The sequence below is a fragment of the Rhinatrema bivittatum genome, chromosome 11 (assembly GCF_901001135.1).
Source record: "Rhinatrema bivittatum chromosome 11, aRhiBiv1.1, whole genome shotgun sequence".
Classification (NCBI taxonomy): domain Eukaryota; kingdom Metazoa; phylum Chordata; class Amphibia; order Gymnophiona; family Rhinatrematidae; genus Rhinatrema; species Rhinatrema bivittatum.
The window spans coordinates 48,533,022-48,553,707 of record NC_042625.1 but is presented as its reverse complement, the minus strand read 5'-3'; the positions used below and the strand labels follow the sequence as shown (position 1 = coordinate 48,553,707).

The 20,686-nt window shown below is 46.7% G+C and overlaps 1 protein-coding gene across 3 annotated transcripts in view; it reads left to right on the top strand.

Annotated features, from left to right (window-relative positions):
• Positions 1–20,686, top strand: part of CDC45 (cell division cycle 45) — a 102,483-nt gene that overhangs the window by 47,793 nt on the left and 34,004 nt on the right. For all 3 annotated transcript variants that reach the window (XM_029619546.1, XM_029619544.1, XM_029619545.1), the window contains exons 6-12: positions 79–137; positions 919–967; positions 6,753–6,814; positions 6,921–6,971; positions 13,170–13,289; positions 15,010–15,141; positions 19,520–19,618. In XM_029619546.1, coding sequence (XP_029475406.1) covers positions 79–137; positions 919–967; positions 6,753–6,814; positions 6,921–6,971; positions 13,170–13,289; positions 15,010–15,141; positions 19,520–19,618 — 572 coding nt within the window. The remainder of the gene's footprint in view (positions 1–78; positions 138–918; positions 968–6,752; positions 6,815–6,920; positions 6,972–13,169; positions 13,290–15,009; positions 15,142–19,519; positions 19,619–20,686) is intronic.

The window sequence follows — 20,686 nt, the reverse complement described above, 5'->3', positions numbered from 1 at the left end:
TGTGCTTCTTCTCAAACTCTTGATTATTTGGTATCTTGACTTTCTGATTTTCCTTGGTTTTGTTCTGCTTGTTCCCAGGATGCAATGGAGAGGAGAATAGAAAGAAGACGGCAGAGGCGAGAGTGGGAAGCACGCAGGTACATTTACAGGGTTAATTATTTAGTACTGTTCAAAAGTTTTTCCTTTGTGAGAGGCCCTCCTCTTTTTTTTTTTTTGTGACGCTTTTTATATTTTACCTTAGTAGCTTTTATTTGCTTTACCAGTCTGGGTCACTGCTGGCCTACAATTTTTTTGTAACACTTTCAACAAATATTATTTGAGTTGTAAGAAAACACCTTATTTAAATGGTAGAGTGGGGAACCATTTATTTTTGAGTAGACCAAAACTAATGAGGTTAAAAAAAAAATGAAAGAAATGTAACTTACTAAATGAGAGCAGATAAAAACTAAAATGGTCCATGCAGTCTGCCCAGCAAGGTGGTCAGGGTTGTAACTGCTGCTCTGCGCAGGCTACCTCGTTGTTTCATTTCCATCCTCTCTTCCGGGAAGCCATTCCCTGCTTCACTACCCTGTGCTGAAACTTCCTGATGTGGCTTCCGAGTCTACCCCTTTGGAGCTTTACATCATGACCCCAGTCCTACAGCTTCTCCAGTGGAGAAGATTTGTCTCTTGTGCATTTTTTTTTTAAACTAGATTGCAGGTATTTAAATGTCTGTATCATTTCCCTCTCTGGACTTAATCTTTCACTGAAGGTTTCTGAGCGGAGGGATAAAGTTGATGGCTTTCTTTGTGAGCTGGGATTCCACAAGTCGGGGCTTGGAGAAATGGACACTTTTCAACTTGATTCTGTAAAACAAAATAAGTATTGAACAAGGGACGTGTGTTTTATGTTAAACTATCCTTTGTTTCTCCTTCGCAGGCAAGAAATTCTGTTTGACTATGAGCAGTATGAATACCATGGCACCTCTGTAAGTCCATAGGGACCCTATGTACAAAACACCGTTTCCCAGAGACCTAAAATGGGAGAGAACCCATTTCTCATTCCCTGTTACTAGTGGGTAAAAGTTAATCTTGATAATCACATTCCCTGTATGTACCCAGATCAGTCCAGACCATGGGGTTGAGCCTCCTGTCCAGCAGATGGAGACAGACCAAAACTGAAAGGGTATCCTATATCAGGACAGAGCCTACCCTGCAGCCCTTCAGTATTTGTCTGTCTCCAGCAGATGCGACAGCTCACCCTGTTCCTTTTGCTTAGTCCCTGTTTGGGGCTCCTTTTCTTCACTAATTATATCGGATCAAGCAAGTATTTATTATCATTCCAGGTTTTAATTTAAAAAAAAAAAAAAAGTGTAGTGTTTATCTTGGACTCTGATTTCTGTATAGGAGACAGTTTCTGTCTCCTCGCTCTTGGGGGGGCCTAGGGGGGCTTTGCCCCTTGTGTAATATAGCCTAGGCTCCCTATCCCTGGTGTTCCTCGGCTGTGGGTTGATATTGGTGTTGCCAGTCACTCCCCCTATACAGACTTCTCTCTCTCTCCCTCTCCCCGGGACGTTTCTTCCCCGGTGCTGCCTGCAGGGACGCCTTCTTCCCCTGCCTACCCGATTTAAAAGAAAATAAATATAAATAATACTACAATCGGGTGAATTCAAGTGTTGGCAGCTTGCCTGGAGAGAAGGGACCATGCAGAGTTCATTCTACTGCCTCATCTCCTTCAGCCCTGGCTGCCCAGTTGATTTCCTTTGCTCCTCCTCCCTGCATCGGGGCCATGCAGAGATCCCCTCTTATGTTTAGCCTGCAGGGAGTCATCGATCCGACTCTCCCACAAGGGGCTCTTCTCTAAGTGCCTGCCAGGAGGTGAGGGTCCCTCCACGGCAGCAATCACTTCAGGACCCTGGGCCAGGCCTTCTAAGCGCATGGCCGCGCCGTTCCCGGGTCGGCGAACAGCGGCCATTTTGGGTTTCTTGGCTGCTGCTACTTCAGGGCAGCAGGACCCAGATTTTTTTGGATACACACCCCCCCCCCCCCCCCCCCCCCCCCGTCCTCCTCTCCCTAAAATTCCTTGGATTGCTACGTCGCCCGCTCCAGCGGTTCCTGATGTGCAGGGGTCTGTTCGGGTCCTCCCCCGGATCACCCCGCTCCCTTGAGTGTCCCAGATCAGGATCCAGATCAGGATTTTGTTGAGACTCCCCACCCCTCTGGAGGGGGATGACCCCCGGGTTCTATGCCTATTCAGAAGGGAGGAACTGGAACCACTTATCCTCTATCTCTCAGGAGCTGGGGATAGAGTGTCCCTCAGTGGATGAGTTTTCGGCCGCAATGCCGGCTTGCACAGACCCGGTCCTGGTGGGACTCAGGGCTCTTCCGTGCACCTTCCCCTTCCATTCAATGCATCGGCTAATGCTCCTCCAGGAGTGGGAGGCTCCTGATTCGGGGCTCCACGTCGGGAGGGCTATGGAGAAGCTCTATCCTCTTCCGGAGGAGTGCTTAGACATGCTGAAAATTCCCAAGGTGGATTCTTCTGTGACTGCAGTTACTAAGCACACCACCATCCCGGTGGTGGGTGCTATGGCCCTGCGGGATGTCCAAGACCGCAAGCTAGAATTCCATCTCAAGCACATCTTCGAAGGCCTTGGATGTCCGGGCGTCGATCTGCAGCAGTCTCATGCAGTGGGCAAGCCTCAGGTGGATTCAACAATTGCTCAGCACCCAGGACCTCCCGTCTGCAGAGGCAGAGCAGGTTGGAAGGCACTATAGCGTATGGGGCGGATGCCCTTTACGATCTGTTCCGGGTCCAAGCAAAAGCGATGGCTTCCGCGGGCTCGGCCAGACGGCTCCTCTGGCTCCGTAATTGGGCAGCCGACTCGTCTTCCAAGGCGCAGCTGGGCATGCTCCCCTTCAAAGGTAAGTTACTTTTTGGCAAGGACCTGGAACAGCTTATTAAATCCTTGGGGAGAACAAGGTCCACAAACTACATGAGGATCGCCCGAAACAAGCGAGAGCCGCCTTCCCTACTCGCACCCAATTTAGGGGTCAGCGGAGATATAATCCCAGGCCACGGGGCGCCTTCTCTAGGGGAAATTCCTCCAGGTCTCAGTCCTTTCGAGGCCGTTGTGCCTTCCAAGATGGTAATCCACAGAGCCCCGCGACCAAGCCCCCCTCTCAATGAAATTTGGCCAGCCCATTCCTCCGTTCCAAACTTAGGTGGCCGTCTGTCCCTGTTCTTGGAGGAATGGGTCAAAATTACATCGGACCAGTGGGTCCTCGAGATAATTGAGAGAGGCTACGCTTTAGAATTTGCTCGGGACCTACCGGATCTGTTCCTGGTCTCCCAGTGCGGCAATCAGAAGCGGGCTGCTGTATGTCAGACTCTCGTCAGACTCCAGCGGCTAGGGGCTATAGTCCCCCGTTCCCGTGGAGGAACAGGGCGCCGGCCAGTATTCTATTTACTTCGTGGTTCCAAAAAAGGACGACTCCTTCCGCCCCATCTTGGACCTCAAGAGAGTCAACCGAGCCCTCAAAGTGCCCCATTTTCGGATGGAAACCCTGAGGGCAGTCATATAGCAGCTGTTCATCCCGGAGAATTTCTGGCCTCTCTCAACTTGATGGAGGCCTACCTGCACATTCCGATCCATGCCGAACATCAGAGGTATCTCCGTTTCCACATCTTGGGAATTTTCAGTTCCGGGCTCTCCCCTTCGGTCTGGCCACAGCACCACGCACGTTTACCAAGGTCATGGTGGTGGTGGCAGCCGCCCTCCAGTGGGACGAAGTCCCTTGTCCACCCTTACCTGGACGATTGGCTAGTGCAAGCCAAGTCAGAGACCCTATGCAAGTTGGCAGTGGGCCGCGTCCTTGCTCTCCTCTCATCCCTGGGATGGAGTGTCAATTTTTCCAAGAGCAATCTCTGACCTTCCAAGGTCCTGGAATTCCTACGGGCTTGGTTCACTACCCGGGTCGGCAAGGGGTTCTTGCCGGACTCTCGAGCATTCAAACTGATGGATCAAGTCCGAAACTTCCTTTCTATGCCTCTCCCCACGGCGTGGGATTACCTATAGGTCCTGGGGACCATGGCTTCTACGATCGACTTGGTTCCCTGGGCTTTTGCGCATATGAGTCCTTTACAGAAAGCTTTGCTATCCCGCTGGAAACCGGTGTTGGAACAGTTTCAGACGCAGCTTCCTCTCTCCGACTCTACCATCAGCGACATACATTGGTGGCTATTGCTCAAGCACCTTCTGAGCGGAATATCCCTTCCGACTCCGCAATGGATTGTAGCCACGACGGACGCCAGCCTCTCCGGGCCTGTAGGCTGGAGGCTTGGGCGGTTCATTAGCCTCTTCAAGCGTTTCTCCCCCTGCTTCGCCGCAGAGCTGTTTGGGTACTCTCGGACAACTCTACCACGGTGGCGTACATCAATCGCCAGGGGGGCACCAGGAGTCGCCTGGTGGCCCTTGAGGCCAGCCAGCTCTTCGCGTGGGCAGAGTGCCATCTGCAGTGCTTAGCAGCGTCTCACATTGCGGGCAAGGAGAATGTTCAAGCAGATTTTGAGTCGCCAGCGGCTCGATCCCGGCGAGTGGGAGCTGTCCGAAGCAATGGAGCTGATTGTCAACTGGTGGGGTCCTCCTCACCTGGACCTGATGGCAACCTTGGACAATGCCAAAGCTCCCAGGTTCTTCAGCTGCTGGAGGGAGCACTGTTCGGTTCGGAAGGAGTAGATGCGCTAGTCCTTCCCTGGCCACGCGACGTCCTTCTGTACGTGTTTCCTCCTTGGCCCCTGATGGGCAAGAACTCAGACAGATTGACGGATCCCTGTGGAGTTCTTTCTCGTAGCTCCGAAGTGGCCCCGCAGACCGTGGTTCACGGACCTCGTAAACCTGTCCAGGGACAGCCCTCTTCGTCTCGGTCATCTTCAGTACCTCTTACGGCAGGGTCCCATATTTTTTGACCAGGCGGATTGCTTTTGTCTAGCGGCCTGGCTTTTGAACGGCGGAGACTGAGAAAGAAGGGATATAAGGAAGACGTAATTTCCACTGTTCTGTGTGCCCGCAAGACTTCTACTTCCCTTGCCTGTGTCCGGATTTGGAAGGTTTTTGAACTTGTCTGTGTGGAATCGGGTGTCTCTGTTCATTGGGCCCCGGTTTCACTGGTTCTTTCCTTCCTCCGTGGTCTTACCAAGGGTCTCTCCTTCGGTTCGCTTCAGGTACAGGTTTCTGCCCTTGGCTCCCTCTTGAGTAATCTGGAAGGTTATGCGGTTGCGTCTTATCCAGCATTCTCAAGCTACTTCTTGGGCGGAGAGTCAATCGGTCTCTCCGCAGGAGATATGTAGGGCAGCTACATGGAAATCTCTGCATACTTTTGCTCGGCATTAACGCCTTGATGTTCAGGCGCCAGTTTTTGGTTCCTTTGGTCAGCAGGTGCTTCGAGCGGGACTCTCGGTCCCAACCTGTTTAGGGAAGCTCTGGTACATCCCATGGTCTGGACTGATCCGAGTACGTACAGGGAAAGGAAAATTAGTTCTTACCTGTTAATTTTCGTTCCTGTAGTACCACGGATCAGTCCAGACGCCCTTCCCTATTCTTCCTTCTGGCTGCTCGAAACTTCCTTCCTCCTTTTTGCAGGATTCAGATTGATTATAATTAGAGGCACTAGAAGCATCTTTTTGATAACCATGGACTTTTCTGCAAGAGCGATTATCTACAGAGTCCATCCAATGTTTGCACATGTTCAAGTTTTCGAGTTCACTTGTTTGCTAGAGTTTTCTTGTTACTTGCTTGATTATTTTCTGTCTATCTTTATTCTGTCTGCTATGACACTGGTTAAACTGAAGGGCTGCAGGGTAGGCTCTGTCCTGATATAGGATACCCTTTCAGTTTTGGTCTGTCTCCATCTGCTGGACAGGAGGCTCAATCCATGGTCTGGACTGATCTGTGGTACTACAGGAACGAAAATTAACAGGTAAGAACTAATTTTCCTTTCGAACTTAATATTTGCCAACACATTTTTCCTAAATGCAAATGGAGGGAAAAGTACACCCCATAGTAAAAATCATACTAAAATCTTGCAAGGTTGCAGTAAGGATTAAAAGTTCAGCGCCATGCCCCAGACAGGATGCGGTTCCATCTGTACCGCATTTGGAGAGTGTCTGTTCAAGATGAAATGTATCCTGTCTGGGATAATCCATGAATTCCCCACCCCCAGTCTTTGCTATATTTGGGTCTGCAGTCTCGCCTACAAGCAAACAATGCTATTGAAAATTACAAACCACTATTCCATCTTGTCCTGCTACACCAGCCAGGGTTGAACTGGTGTAGCAGGACTAATGAAAAGGTAACTAACAGGTAAGGAAATTTCTCCCTACTTTTCAAATGTGGCTTACAACAGCTGGTGCCCAGCATTTTAGGTTAATTTTGCTGTGTGCATGATGTTAAAATTACTCTGATATAGTTCTACTAGTTATTAGCCTCGCTACTTGCCTTTTCCAGTAAATACTGGAAATTTCTTACTTTAATATTTAATGCATCTATTAATTTGGATTTTTCCCATGGTGACACTTGCAGGATGTTCTTCTGCACCTTGTTTTGTTAGCTCACTTCCTCTCTCCTTGTTACCTGTCGCCACCTGGGGGTTACAGAGGCAGTACTATTTGTGTGTTTTGAAAGAAGCCCCCCTCGTGCAGGAGTCGGTGTATACGTCATCAGAGTTTGCCACAATTGACATGGTAAATGTTTGCTCTCCCTTTCTCTGCTGCAGTCTGCCATGGTGATGTTCGATTTAGCATGGATTATGTCTAAAGACTCTAATGATATGCTGTGGTATGTATAGCATTTGTAGTTATAAATGAAACCTGCCTTTAAATCTCTTCTAGAACACTTGGAACTTTTTAGCTTTCTTAATGTGGGATTCTCTTTTGACTCCTAGGTGGGCCATTGTTGGGCTGACCGATCAGTGGGTTCATGACAAAATTACTCAGTGAGTATTCCATTCTGCCCCTTTCATACCTGCCCTTGTGGATGTGAGAACGCCTGCATTTATGGGAGGTGAAACATCTAAGCCTGGTTAGGCTTCCAGCAGTGGTTTTGGCACACCAAGGGTCCATCAAGCCCAGCATCCTGTTTCCAACAGTAGCCAATCCAGGCCATAAGAACCTGGCAAGTACCCAAAAACTAAGTCTATTCCATATTACCATTGCTAATGGCAGTGGCTATTCTCTAAGTGAACTTTAATAGCAGGTAATGGACTTCTCCTCCAAGAACTTATCCAATCCTTTTTTAAACACAGCTATACTAACTGCACTAACCACATCCTCTGGCAACAAATTCCAGAGTTTAATTGTGCGTTGAGTAAAAAAGAACTTTCTCCGATTAGTTTTAAACGTGCCCCATGCTAACTTCATGGAGTGCCCCCTAGTCTTTCTACTGTCCGAAAGAGTAAATAACCGATTCACATCTACCCGTTCTAGACCTCTCATGATTTTAAACATCTCTATCATATCCCCCCTCAGCTGTCTCTTCTCCAAGCTGAAAAGTCCTAACCTCTTTAGTCTTTCCTCATAGGGGAGCTGTTCCATTCCCCTTATCATTTTGGTAGCCCTTCTCTGTACTTTCTCCATCACAATTATATCTTTTTTGAGATGCGGTGACCAGAATTGTACACTGTATTCAAGATGCGGTCTCACCATGGAGCGATACGGAGGCATTATGACATTTTCCGTTTTATTCACCATTTCCTTTCTAATAATTCCCAACATTCTGTTTGCATTTTTGACTGCCGCAGCACACTGAACCGATGATTTCAATGTGTTATCCACTATGACGCCTAGATCTTTCTTGGGTTGTAGCACCTAATGTGGAACCCAACATTGTGTAATTATAGCATGGGTTATTTTTCCCTATATGCATCACCTTGCACTTATCCACGTTAAATTTCATCTGCCATTTGGATGCCCAATTTTCCAGTCTCACAAGGTCTTCCTGTGAGACTGGAAGAGTCAGTCAGGGTTCAGCATTCTTAGCCGGGGCAGCAGATAAGCGGGAACTACCGCCGGGATAGGAGGTGAGTGCGAGGAAGTTGAGCTGCGCTTTCCCAGGTGGGGAAATTTGTAGTCTGTCGCCTTTATTATGCCAACACGGTGCAGACCAGTATTCTTTCCCATGCACCGCTTGAGCAAATGTGCTATGCAGCCTGAGAGTTTTTTGTACTCCACTTGTGACAGTGCAGTGGCACGGTACCAGAGGCGGCCACATAGTGTGGCCTAGTCGGGACGGCAGTAGCTTCACTCGCGCATGGTGGCTTACAAGGCCTGTGGGCTTTGATCAGCCTGCCTTAACGCCGGCTCCCTCTGCATGGGTTGTGCCTTGGGAAAGAGGGTTCCTCCGCGGGAGGCTCCAGGACCAGGAAGGCCTCCCATTCTTTGAAGGTCACAGCTGTTGCTCAAAGGGAAGTCTCCAGTGCAGCAGCGCCCTCAGGGGAGCATGGCTATGGTACATCCAGACGGGAGTCCTCTGATTCTTTTTAGCCACTCCTCCCCTGCAGTGCAAGGGATGGAAGGGGATCAGGGTGAGGGAACAGACTCTTCGTGCAAGGAACCGGGAGCCCAGAGTTGTTTTCGCTGGAGTTTGTTTTGATTATGCACAGAGCCTTCCTGGCTGAGAAGGGGCAGGTGTCCGGAGATCTTGGGCCTAGCGAGCAGGGACAGCAGGAGGTTCTGTGGATCCCCTCAAGTGCCTGGAGTTGTGGCATGGGTCAGTCGACATCTGGAACTTGGATGATTCGGACGACATGCAGGAGGATCCAGTGTCTCCACAGGGGGTGGACCCAGGGATGGATCCTGTTGGAGGACAGGATCCTGACCCTGATGCCAGTAAGGATGATCCAGATCTGGATGAAGGACCCTTGACAGAGGGAGATGATCCTCGTGTGATCCGCCTGTTCAAGAAGGAGGAGTTATGCCCTCTCATTCTCCAGGTGTTAGAAGAATTGGGGGATAAGTTGACTCAGGAAGAGTCTGACAGCGAGGGTGTGAATCTGGTTTTCGTGGTCCTCCTAGTGCTTTTCCCATGCCTAAGAAGATCTAGAAGCTGATTAGCAGGGAGTGGGATTCCCTGGAGGCAGGCTTGAAGGTTGGCAGTGCAATGGCAAAGCTTTATCCCTTCTTGGAGGTCTATTTGGTTCAGCTGAAGACTCAAAGGGTGGATGTGGCAGTTTCAGTGGTGACCAAAAAGACTACGATCCCGGTGTTGGTCTGTTGCCCTGAAGGATGTTTAGGACCGCAAGTTGGAAATCCAATTGAAGCGGATGTTCAAAGTGTCTGCCCTGAGTCTACGAGCTGCAGTGTGTGCCAGCTTGATGCAGTGGGTCTGCTTATGCTGGGTTCAGAAGGCACACAATCCGGCTTCTACTGGGGCCTTTAGTTCCATACAGGCGGCACGTTTGGAGGCCGGTGTGGCCTATGTGGCAGATGCGCTATATGATTAGGTGCGACGTCTACTAGGAGTATGGTCTCTGTGGTGGCAGCGTGACGGCTTTTGTGGCTGTGCAATTGGTTGGCGGACACGTGGTCCAAGACCTAGCTGTGTAATTTCCCTTTCAAAGGGTAAGCTTCTCTTTGGGGAGGATCTTGATCAACTGATGAAGTCCTTAGAGACCAAAGGGAGCAAGCTGCTGAAAGATGGAAGGACTCCAGGAGGTTTCGTTCCGGTAGAGGGGCCACAGTTTCGGGGTCAAGACAGTCATCGGGATGTCAGCAGTACTTTTGAGGTCCCCGAAGATCCTCCAGGAATGTGCTGGTCAAGGGACCAGAGGAGGAAAGTCCACACAGTGAAGCCAGGAGCACCCACTCCTCAGTGGAAGCAGTAGGGGGCAGGCTTTCCTGGTTTTACAAGGAGTGAATTAAGATAACCTCAGACCTGTGGGTTCTGGAGGTAATAAAATATGGCTACGCCTTAGAATTTTCTCATCTGTTAAGGGAAGCCTTTCTGGCGTCCCACTGTTCATCGCAAAACAAACTGGACGCAGTAGAGGGACTCTACAGAGGTTGTTAAGTCTGGAAGCCATAGTTCTAGTCCCACTACAAGAGCTAGGATGGAAAAGGTATTCCGTTTTTATTTCGTGGTTCCCAAGAAAGAGGGCACCTTCCATCCCATTCTGGATTTGCAAAAGGTAAATGCAGCCTCGAGGGTATCATGCTTTCAGATGGAGATGCTACATATGGTGATAGCAGTGGTCTGCAGGGGAGAGTTCTTGGCGTCCCAAGATCTGACCGAAGCTTACCTCCATATCCCCACTCGAGAAGAACATCAGAGGTTCCTGCGGTTCAAGGTACTGGGTCATCACTTCCAGTTTAGTGCTTTGCCTTTCGGCTTGGCCATGGCTCCGCACACCTTCACAAAGGGGATGGTGGTGGTGGTGATGGCAGCAGCCTTGAGGCGAGAGGGGATTTTGGTCCATCCGTAACTGGACGATTGACTGATTCGAGCAAAGTCTGAAGAGGAGTGCCTTCTGTCCATGCAGCAGGTGAGGGACACCCTGACTCCTCTGGGTTGGGTGATCAACGTGGCAAAGTCACTTGGTCCCAGCTCAATCGTTGGAGTATCTGGAAGCCCATTTCGATACCCCAGAAAGCAAGGTGTTTCTGGCTGCGGACAGGTTGGCGATGTTGCAGGCGCAAGTGATGCGGTTGCTGGAATTGTCAGTACCAAGGGTCTGCAACTACTTACAGGTGCTGGGGTCCATGGCCATGACATTGGATTTGGTACCGTGGGCCTTTGCTCACATGCACCTCTTGCAGAGACCTCTTTTGTCGAGATTGAATCCATTGTCTGAGGAGTTACATCTGCCATTACCTCTTCTAGAAGAGTCCAGATCCAGTCTCTTGTGGTGGCTATTGCGGAGCAACCTAGAAAAGGGTGTGGATCTGGAGGCCCCAGTCTGGGTGGTGGTGACTACAGACGCCAGCCTCAAAGGCTGGGGTACCATCTGCCTGGAGCAATCTGCCCAGGGTCTTTGGTCACCGGAGGAGAAGACCCGGTCCATCAATTGTCTGGAGATGTTTCTACCCTGGCTCAAGGGACGGATGGTGTGTGTGTGTTCTCAGACAATGCAATTACTGTCATTTACATCAATCGCCTGGGGGGGGAACAAAGTGTCTTGTGGTGTCTCGGGAGACTCAGCTGCTGTTTGTATGGGGTGAGCACCAACTCGAGGGAATTGCGGCTTCTCACATCGCAGGCATGGACAATACGCAGGTGGATTTCCTCAGCAGGCGGCAGTTGGATTCCAGAAAGTGGGAGTTAGCTCTGGAAGCATGGAAATGCATCTCTGCCAGGTGGAGTGATCCTCAGCTGGATCTCATGGCAACATGGTCCAGTGCCAAAATGACAAGGTTTTTCAGTCGTTGAAGAAAGCCAGACTAAGTGTGTCTCCACACCTTCATGTCCCGTGGCCAGGAATCCTGTATGTGTTTCTTCCTTGGCCACTGGTCGGGTGTTACGGAGTATAGGGACTTATCCAGGGACATTTTTTAGTTCCTTCAGAACCCTGGGGTCCATGTCATCCAGTCCAGGCGATTTTGCTACTCTTTAGTTTGTCAGACTGGCCTACTACATCTTCCAGGTTCACAGTGATTAGGTTCAGTTCGTTTGACTCATCTGCAGAACTGGTATCTCCCCAACGTCCTCATTCATAAACACAGAAGCAAAAAATTCATTTAGTCTTTCTACAATGGCCTTATCTTCGCTAAGAGCCCCTTTAACCCCTCAGTCATCTAACGGTCCAACTGAACAGGTTTCTTGCTTCGGATATATTTTTAAAAGGTTTTTATTATGAGTTTTTGCCTTTATGTCCAACTTCATTTCAGATTCTCTCTTAGCCTGCCTTGTCAAGTTAAGTGTAAAACATTGATAATGCTTAAGCTTTTACCTATTTTCTTCAGATGGATCCTTCTTCCAATTTTTTGAAGAGGAGTTTTTTTGTTTTGGTTTTTTTTTTGTTTTTTTTCTAAAATATCCTTTCACCTCACCTTTTAACAATGCCAGTAATCGTTTTGCCTTCCTTCCTCCTTTCTTAATGCATGGAATATATCTGGATAATGATAGTGAGAGTGCTTTCCTTTCTTTATAAGGAAGGCTCAAGATTCACATTTTTATTTTTTTTTTTTATAATTTATACTTTATTGATTTTTCATGACATTTACATTGTAAAATCACATTTCTTTTACATAATATAAGGAAATAATTATAGCAGCCTTAAATTCCAAATACATATACCGAGTTATTAAACTACAAAATAAACCAACAAACTGCTATAAAAAAACTAATAATGTGGGAGCCCTTAACCATATAATAATACCTACTATTCTGTATTTAGAAAGGGGAAAAAAATAGTCTAGTATCTTATTGGGCTAACATTGATGATACTTCGGTTTCCAATTGAACCTGACTCTTATCTCTGAGGAAATTTTCCAAATGAAACGGTTGGGAAAAAATAATTTTTTTCCCCTGATAATTAATAAAGCATTTACTGGGGTACTTTAAAAAAAAAAGTAGCCCCAAGTTCTAATACTCTATTTTTTAGGGCAAGAAATTGTCTCCTCCTGACCTGGGTTGGTCTGGATACGTCAGGGAAAATATAAACTTTATGCCCACAAAATAAAATATCTTTACTTTTGAAAAACTTTTCCATAACTATCTCTTTATCTCTTTCTGAAATAAAAGAAACAAACAGAGTTGCTCTTTTATTAATCAAATCCACAGATTCCTCCAAGAAGGTAGATATTCCTGGCGAGCTTCCACCCTCCCTCCCAGGAAAGTCTCCTGTTTGAGATGGAAAATAATAAATTTTTGAGATAACTGGAACCTCATTCCATACCAAAATTTCTTTTACATATTTAGCAAACATCTCAAATGGTGACAATAATCTTGTCACTGGGAAATTTACAATGCGCAAATTCTTTTTACGCATTAAATTTTCCAGATTTTCCATATTAGAATGTAAAACCATATTATCAGATGTATGCATATTTTCCAATTTTTTTCTGTTCAAAATGTAAAGATGGAAATGGAAAATGTAAAAAAAATTGGAAAATATGCATACATCAAGATTCACATTTGAAAGCCAACTACTAGGTATGTGGCTAGAACTAAAGGTAACTTTCTCTCCTTTTATATGAAGGATGAAGTATGTGACAGATGTAGGCACTCTGCAGCGACACGTATCCCGGCATAACCACCGCAATGAGGACGAAGAGAATTCCCTTTCCATTGACTGCATGAGGATAGTCTTTGAATATGAGTATCCTTCAGAAAAGAGAGTCTGTAGCTTGGTGGCAGTACTTCCAAGAGATGCAGTGGTCTCCACTGAAGAGCTGCGCTTGTACACAACAAGGACCCACTAAATCCATCTTGGAAGAACTGGGCTCAATAAATGTATTACCGTATTTTTCGCTCTATAAGACGCACTTTTTTCCCCCCAAAGTGGGGGGGAAAATGTGTGTGCGTTTTATGGAGCAAATATAAAAAAAAAACAACTAAAAATCTAACAATTTATATTGTGAACCGTTATTTATATTCATTGTAAAGCTATTTGCTATGTTATGTTACACTGTGAACCGAGGTGATGTTTTGCTACGTGCCCCGGTATATAAAAATTCTTTAAATAAATAAATAACAAAACCCCCCCACACTCCTGACTCCCCCAAGACCTGCCAACTTAATTTACTACAACCCCCCCCCCCCCCAGACCTGCCAAAAGTCCCTGGTGGTCCAGCGGGGGTCCGGGAGCGATCTCCTGGGCTTGGGCCGTCGGCTGCCAGTAATGGCGCCAACGGCCTTTTGCCCTTACTATGTCACTGGGGCCAACCAATAGCAGCGGTAGTCCCTGTGACATAGTAAGGGCAAAGGGCCGTCGGTGCCATTTTGATTACTGGCAGCCGACGGCCCAAGCCCAGGAGATCACTCCCGGACCGCTCCTGGACCTCCGCTGGACCACCAGGGACTTTTGGCAGGTCTTGGGGGGGGGTCAGGAGGGTGGGGGGTTGTTAATTAATTTAAAGGGTTGGGATGGGGTTGTTTTTTTTTTTGGGGGGGGGGGTTCGCAGAGAAAGAAAAGTTTTCTGATCTGGGGAGTGGACCGAAATGGCCCTCCCCAGACCCGAAAACAAAATGGGGAGAAAAAAAAAAAAGTTATGCACTCCCCTAATTTGCTCCATAAGATGCACAGACGCCCAGGGACAGAGCCAGTTTAGCACAAACATTTTTTTTTTTTAATTTTCTCCCTCTGAATCCTAGGTGCGTCTTATGGAGTGAAAAATATGGTATTTTGGATAAGTACACTATTTCATATTTGTTTATATGCTGCTGGAATAAATATTTCCTGGGGGGGGTTTTGTTTTAATTATTGGCCAAACTTTCTAAAAGATTTTTTGACTATTTGTATTTTTTAAAGAAAATTTGTGGAAAATTAAGTGTCACAATATATTCGGGTTTGAGTTGCATGATATGCTACAGGGTTTCATTTGATTTTTGCACCCCCAGCACCAATCTTCCACCTCCTCAGGCTTTGCACACATGTTACACATCAGATCAGACTGGCAGATCCCATACAACAGGTGAAAGTGGGAGACACTGCCTTTTCACCAAAGAGAGTATACAACTTTCTGTGTTTTGTTTTGTTTTTTTCCAAATAAAATGAAAAACGAAATTGAACTGATTAGGAATTTCTGGCACTAAATTGTTTCCGGATGACAATTGCATGCACATTTCCAGCTGCTTGACTTGTTATAAAGCAATTTTGATGTTTTACTGAGCAAGGGCCCCCAGTGAAGAGTTTGTTTATGGAAAATGCTGAGAACTAATTTTAATTAAAGTGGAACAGGGGCCAGAGAACACCTTATTAATAGTATTTATTGCTTCATTATTGGTTCTCACGGTACGTGTGTGTGTTGGGGGGGGGGGGGTGGGTGTTGTTTTTTAATTCTGCAGTCTGTAATTTCTTCCCTAACTCCTGTCTCCAGCCTGCGCTTGGCCCTATATCAGCACTGGTCTTTGTATGAAAGTATCTGTAATTCATGTTACACATCTGCCAGCTTCAAGCTGTGGTCTGTGCAAGGACAGAAGCGGCTGCAGGAGTTTCTGGCTGACATGGGGTAAGTTGCATGCACAGATTTGTTTTTATTTTAAAAATGTATATTCTGCACATATTCAAATGTTCATGGCGGATCGCAGCTTGATCATTTATAATTAAAATCCACAGTGAAAATATAAAATGCAATAAAATAATTTATAACAGAAAAACAAAGAAATAAAAATAGACTAACATGCTGCTAAGAAACCATTAAAACAGATGTCAAATTTTAAAGACTAAAATAATATCAAACACTAGAGGCTGTTTAAAAGCTCTTCAAAAAATGCTAAATTCTTCTATGAAACCATCAAGCAGCTTAGAACGGCTATCAATCTCTTAAAGATTGATGTGATAAATCTAAAATGTAAAGTGCTGTTTAAAAGTTCTTCACAATGTAAAATACTTCTATGAAACCAACAGGCACCTGAAAAGAGATACTGGCATCTTAAAAAATAATAAATATGAAATGTTAAACACCATTTCCCTGTATGTACCCAGATCAGTCCAGACTCCTGGGTTATGCTTCCCTTCCGGCAGATGGAGACAGAGAAAGTTTTACTGACTCTGTCACTTAACCTGATGTGCCACCTGCAGTCCGTCAGTATTTCTCTGTCTCCAGCAGATGGAAGATGGTGAAAATCCTGCAAATAAGGAGAATAAAAAAAAAATTTTAATAGTAGTGTTAGGGTTAGGATTACTACATAGCCCTCCGTGAAGGTTGGTAGGTCCTGGTGGGGCCATCCTTTCAGGTAGAGGAGTGGACGAGCGGGAGGGGTTGGATATCCCTGAGTCTGTCCAGATCCTTGATCTTCTGAGGAGGGGAAATAACTGGTGGAACCAGTTCCCTCTCCTCCCTCCTACAGCTGGACAGCCGGAGCCTGCAGCCATGAAAGGGACGGCTCCACGGACTTTCCCCAAGGTGATGGTGGTGGCAGCAGCCCTCAGGAAGGAGCGGGTGCTAGTGCACCTATATCTGGACGACTGGCTCATTCAGGCAAAGTCAGAGGCCCACTGCAGACAAATGGTGGATCTGTAGCTGCTGTGCTTGTGATCTCTCAGTTGGATTGCGAATTGGTCCAAGAGTCATCCCATCCTTCTCAAATGTTGTAACTTCTGGGAGCACACTTCGATACCAAGCTGGGGAAGGTTACAGTCACACGTTTGCAGATTGTTGGAGAGCCAGGTGCCCAAGGTCTGGAACTACCTACAGGTTTTCAGCTCCATGGCAGCCATGTTGGAACTCGTACCTTGGGCGTTTGCTCATATGAGGCCTCTGCAAGCGGTGTTAATTTCCCGGTGGGATCTGTTGTTGGAGCAGTTTCAGATCTCACTGCCACTTATGGAGTTAGTCATATCCAGTCTTGTGATAGCTTGGTTGGGACCACTTGTGTCGAAGTGGACTTGGATGTTCCGAAAGTGGACAGTGGTTACCACTGATGCCAACCTCTCCAGTTGGGGAGCTATCTGCCAAGATCAGTCTGTGCAAGGCCAGTGGTCGGCGGAAGAAGCATCATGGTCTATCAGTCATTTAGAGATGAGAGCGGTGCTGTTGGCGCTGAGGGCTTTTCTTCCTCACTTGCACAGCCACCCAGTCAAATCTAGTCTGACCAATGCGGTAATAGTGGCGTATATCATCCAGCAGAGTGGTACCAAGAGTCAAGCGGTGGTTTAGGAAGCTTGAGAGCTAATCCACTGGGCAGAGCAGCATCTGATGCTGATATCTGCTTCTCACATAGCTGGGTCTGACAATATGCAGGCAGATTTTCTCAGCAGTCAACAGTTGGATCCCAGAGAGTGGAAGTTGTCAAAGGAAGCAATGGCTCTCTTCTGTTGCAGGTGGATTGAATGGCAACTCAGCAAAATACCAAGGCACCCCGCTTCTTCAGTCTCAGAAGAGAATGCGGAGCAGAGGGACTCCATGCCTTGGCTCTTCCTTGGCTGTGGAACATTCTGTTGTGTGTGTTTCCGACATGGCTGCTGGTAGACAAGATTTTGCGGCATGTGGAGAATCATCCGGAAGACATGATTCTAGTGGCTCCAGAATGGCTTTGGAGACCTTGGCTTGCAGATCTGATCAATCTAGCGTAGATAGCCCATTGAGACTCACTCATCTGCCAAAGTTTCTGCATCAAGGTCCCATATTTTCAGATCAAGCAGATCGCTTCTGTCTAGCAGCTTGACTTTTGAGAGGAAACACTTAACATCTTCAGAGTAACCTCTCTCTCTTATCTCTACTTTTTTGCAGGCTAGAAAGTCTTCCACCTCCTTGGCATATGTGAGAGTCTGGAGAGTTTTGAAGATTGGTTCACGGAGCAGGGTTTTGCCCCTAAGTGAGTTCTGTAGCAAATATCCTTTCTTGCAAAGAGGTTTGGTGAAAGGTTTGTCTTTTAACTCCCCTCAGAGTTCAAGTGACACAGTTAGGTTGTCTTCGAGGCAAGGTACATGGAGCTACTCTAGTTGCTCATCCGGACATGGTGCGTTCCCTTCGGGGGGGTGAAACATTTGCGCCCTCTGGTCCATAAGCTATGCTCCTCCTGGAGCCTTAACTTAGTCCTGAAAGGCATGTGTGCAGCGCTGTTTGAGCCTCTTAAGACTACTATAAGAGATCTCATTTTGACTGATTTTGCTGGTGGTGATTTGTTCTGCTAGACGGATCTTGGAGCTTCAAGCTTTGTAATGTAGAGATCCTTTCTTGAGATTTTCGGATTTGGGGGTCTCCTTGTGGATGGATCCAGCCTTTCTGCCGAAGGTAATATCTTTTCACTTAAATCAGTTGGTGGAGTTCCCAGCTTTCCCTAATTTGGAGGCTACAGCGCCTCATGCGAGAGAGAGTTGTGGCTTTTGAATGTCAAGCACGCATATTGTTGCGGTATCTTAAAGTTACTAACAGCTTCCAGTTGTCTGAGCACAAAAAGGTGATGCGAAAAAGGGACGTGACGTCAAGAGCCACGATTGTGTGGTGGTTGAAGGCCACTAGTGGCTCCGAGTATATCTGTCAGGGGCGTCCAGTTCCGGAGGGCTTAAGGGCTCATTCTACTCGTTACCAGGTGGCATCCTGGGACAAATGTCAGCAAGTGTCACCGCAAGAGATTTGCAGGGTGGCTTCTTGGAAGTCTTTACACACTTTCGCCAGGCATTATCGTTTGGATGTCCAGGCACCAGAAGCCTTGGGTTTTGGGGAGAGTGTACTTTGAGCGGGACTCTCTCAGTCCCACCCTGGTTAGGGAAGCTTTGGTACATCCCAGGAGTCTGGACTGATCCGGGTACGAACAAACAAGGTAGATGCCAGATGTCTTTTATATGCATTTATTGATGTGGAGACGCAAAAATGCCCGACTCAGGCCGAGTTTCGCCACTACCCAAGTGGCTGCCTCGGGGGCTGACTAGTTCAAGGGTTTGAACATGCATGTATCGTTCATTTGTACAGGTATGAAACACCAGTCACTATCCAATGTGCTGAAATACAGAAATGTAGTCTCCACTCTCGTCTTCATGTACAAATAAACGATACATGCATGTTCAAACCCTTGAACTAGTCAGCCCCCGAGGCAGCCACTTGGGTAGTGGCGAAACTCGGCCTGAGTCGGGCATTTTTGCGTCTCCACATCAATAAATGCGTATAAAAGACATCTGGCATCTATCTTGTTTGATACCACTACAGCTTTCATAGATCGCCTCCCTTCTTGTTTCGCTGATCCGGGTACATACAGGAAAAAGAAAATTTGTTTCTTACCTGCTAATTTTCGTTCCTGTAGTACCACAGATCAGTCCAGAGTCCCGCCCAGTTGGGGTAGGGAGATTTGGAGAGTCCACTCAATCTGTTTTTCTGATTAATCTGAAGAATGGCACAAATTGTGTTTAGTCTAGTCTTTCATGTTTTTTTGTAATGGGGGAAAATTTATCTGTTCTGAGTTTCCCCTTCCCACCGCTCATTCGGGGGATAGTAATTTGTGGCTGGTATTAGTGTTTTCTACTATTTTGGCTTGGGTACAGGTAAATACTGAGGGACTGCAGGTGGCACTTCATGTTAAGTGTCCGTGAAACTTTCTCTGTCTCCATCTGCTGGAAGGAAGGCAAAATCCAGGAGTCTGGAATTATCTGTGGTACTACAGAAAAGAAAATTAGCAGGTAAGAGCCAATTTTCCTTTAAAATCTCTTCAAAAGCTCTTCAGAATTCTCAATTACTAGAAATCTTTTCAAAAATAAGTTTTGTTTTGTTTTTTTTTACCACCTTTCTAAAGATGCTGTTTGCTATCTATTTATATGGACTTTGTTCAGCTTTTAAACCTTTTCTATGGATTAGTATGGCCAGTATTAAACTACAGTAGTTTCAAACAATTCTTAGAGGGAAATGTATCCCTGAATTTTATATATTTTTTTTTTTTGTTTGCTTTTCGCAGCCTCCCTTTGAAGCAGGTGAAACAGAAGTTTAATTCCATGGACATGTCCTTGAAGGAGAACCTGCGGGAAATGATTGATGAGTCTGCAAACAAATTTGGGTACAGCCCACCTTTGTTTTCCTTTCAAGCATTCATTGGATGCTGGTGATACGACACTTGCCCAATCAGTTGCAAGATCTAGCACTTATTGCCAAGAGTTAAGGTTTTTTGTTGGGTTTTTTTTTTTTTTTGCTGCATTCGGACAAGTAGCATCAGCATTTTCCTGGCAAACCAAATTCTTTCCTTTCCTTAGCTTGTACTTAACAGAGCTTTGCTTGGTTTTCCGGTGGCACGGTCATGTGTTAATGTTGCCCCTTAACCTTGGGATCCTTTCTTTGGTTTCACTGAAATTTAATATGGCAATGGTGACATGCTGTGATGGCATGTCAGGACTGGCAGTGAAGGGTAGGGATCAGAGCACAGAGCTGTATCCATTCGCCTGTGGGACCTTGAGCAAATCACTTGTGCTCACACTTACAAGTAAATTTCAAAAGGAGCACACATGCGCCCATAAACGCACATATTGGATACACAAGCAAAAATACGCTCAATTTTATATTGTGTGCAAGTACACATTTGAAATATCCTTATTGCATGTACTCGCACATGACGGGAGGGGGGAGAGAGAGAGCGCATCTTTTTTAGAGACTCACTCTATATATCTCCCACTAGAAGAGGGGCACTTTCAACTCAGGATGGGTTTTGGGGGGGGGGGGGGGGCGCAGACCCTTGCGCCCTGGGCAGACACCAATGTAACAACCCCACCCTGAGTTGAAAGTGCCCTTCTTATAGTGGGAGATATATATATATATCTCTAAGTGTCAGTCTCTCTTCCTCCCCTCCCCTCCCCCCCCCCCAGTGTTCTCCCTGCCCCTTTTCTGCCTCCTTATTCTTGACCCGCATATGTGTTTTTGTACAAGCAACGCTTGTAAAATCTACCTGTTTAGATTGTAAGCATCTTGAAAGCAATGGCCCTGTAACAATATAAATTCCCTGTACGTACCAGGATCAGTCCAGACTGCTGGGTTATGCCTCCCCTCCAGCAGATGGAATCAGAGAAAAGCTGAAAAGCACCCCCTAGATATACCTGTGTCCCACCTGCGATCCCTCAATATTTCTCTGACTCCA